This window comes from Merops nubicus, unplaced genomic scaffold (genome assembly GCF_000691845.1).
Source record: "Merops nubicus isolate BGI_N331 unplaced genomic scaffold, ASM69184v1 scaffold12151, whole genome shotgun sequence".
In the NCBI taxonomy this organism is placed as follows: domain Eukaryota; kingdom Metazoa; phylum Chordata; class Aves; order Coraciiformes; family Meropidae; genus Merops; species Merops nubicus.
Window position 1 is genome coordinate 5,824 of NW_008590309.1, and position 1,768 is coordinate 7,591.

Here is a 1,768-nt window from a genome sequence, read left to right on the forward strand (position 1 = left end):
TGGGGCTTGCGCCGGCCAGTGCGCCCCCGCCGCTTTCCTGTCCGGCTCCATGGCCATGTCCAGCTCCATCAGGTCAGCTGCAAGACAGCCTCCTTAACAACTGCATTTTGGTCAATGCTCCAGCACACACTAATCCCTCCAGAGATGGCAGAGTTTAAATGAAGATAAACTGGCACACACAACGGCCTCAGCCCAGCAGAGGCAGCACTGCAAGCGAGACCGCAGTTTTACACTGAGGCTCTGCATCCAAAAAACAGACATCTATAATAAATGGGAGTCTATCTATCTATAAATATATATATATAACATAAATACATAAATGGGAGTAACAGGCAGAGCCGTCACCACTGCTCTGAAGGTCCCCTTCTCCACATACTGTCATTAAGTGCTTGCTTGTACTTGAGGGACCCAAAACATTCAGTAACAAACATGTTCAGAGGTTTAAGTTCTGGTGCAAGATATTCCTTATTGTAATAGAGCAGATATTATTCAATCCAAGTGACTTTAAAAAGTTGAAAAAGGGGAGTCAGGAGCTGGTTTAACTGCTCTTCATTAGAGCTGCTGGATTCTAATAGCAGAAGCTGTAACTCATTATGTACCTTGGGTTGCCATGTTCCTTGCTGTGCTCCCAGAACTCTTTCCTGTTGCCTTTCAGAGACCCTAAAAAAGATCAAGGTTAGAATGTATTGAACAGTAATCAGAGCTAGTAAGACAGGATTTCATATTAGAACAGTAAAACTGCAAACTAAGGCTTTGCACATCTTGCCACGTGGTTGCTACAGTGAGTGTACTCAAACCCCCACGGACAGAGATGTGTCACCCAGACTCCCTGGCACACCATATCTAAGATATACAGTCTCCTCCTAAAGCTGCAAGAGAGAAAAACAAGATTGAAGGCTGACCATGGAAGAGAAATTTTTTACTTCACTATCGTCGCATATGATGAAGTCCAGACATTGAGTTCCACAGCTTGGACATGCTGCAAAGACAGGGGCTAAATGTCAGACTTGCCCATTTCCCTCAAAGATGATGACTCTTGAGATACAGCACAGCTGCCTGATACAGGACTACAGCACGGATGCTCGCAGGGAAAGCTCAAGTGACCTTTTAAAGCATGCTACTATTATTTCAGCTGTATAAAGACTACTTAAGCAGTTGTAATTGAACCTCCTCCTTTACTCCTTTCCTGTAGCACAAGAAGAAAGGTTTCTTCCTACACAAAATACTCTGCCTCGAAGTTAAACTGAAAACTGAACCAGCCTTATAAACAGATGTTCTCCTTTAACTGCACACGTTGCCACCAAACTCAGTCTTTTTGCACAGCAAGCCAAGGTAGCTGTGGGCAGGAGGCTGAAATATGATCAAAAACATCTCGTGGAAATCCTCGGTGTGCTCCTCCATTTGATACCACCACGCAGCAGATCAGGATGTGTACAATAATCCATAGCTGTCTCTTCACTACCCCAGAAGAAATCCGCGGCTGTGGCTTCACCCAGGGTCACTGGAAGCTGTCACACTTTCCTTCCATCCACTCCCTGCCTCCCACGGTGCCGCCCCGTCTGCGGCACAGGCAGGGAGCTGGTGACAGGCTCCAAGCAGAACCCTTCCCCTGAGCAAACCCACCTCTGCCAGCACTCAGCTCCCCGGGAGGTGCTGGAGCTAGGCTGATCAAAACATTCCTAGACAATGAAGTAAAGGCACGCTGCTAATCTCTTCAAAGGACAGGTCTGCAGCTCTGTGTCAGGAGAACAAAGTCTGTTTGAGGCTC

General features: G+C 46.7%; 1 protein-coding gene across 1 annotated transcript in view; it reads right to left on the reverse strand.

The window, feature by feature from the left end:
- Positions 1-612, reverse strand: part of CTNNB1 (catenin (cadherin-associated protein), beta 1, 88kDa) — a 6,353-nt gene extending 5,741 nt beyond the window's left edge. Inside the window, exons 1-2 of the mRNA XM_008949889.1 lie at positions 600-612; positions 1-77 (exon numbers count right to left, since the gene is read on the reverse strand). The exon at positions 1-77 is cut by the window's left edge and continues 160 nt beyond it. Of these exons, the coding sequence (XP_008948137.1) occupies positions 1-77; positions 600-612 (90 nt within the window). The remainder of the gene's footprint in view (positions 78-599) is intronic.
- Between the last annotated feature and the right edge of the window lie 1,156 nt (positions 613-1,768).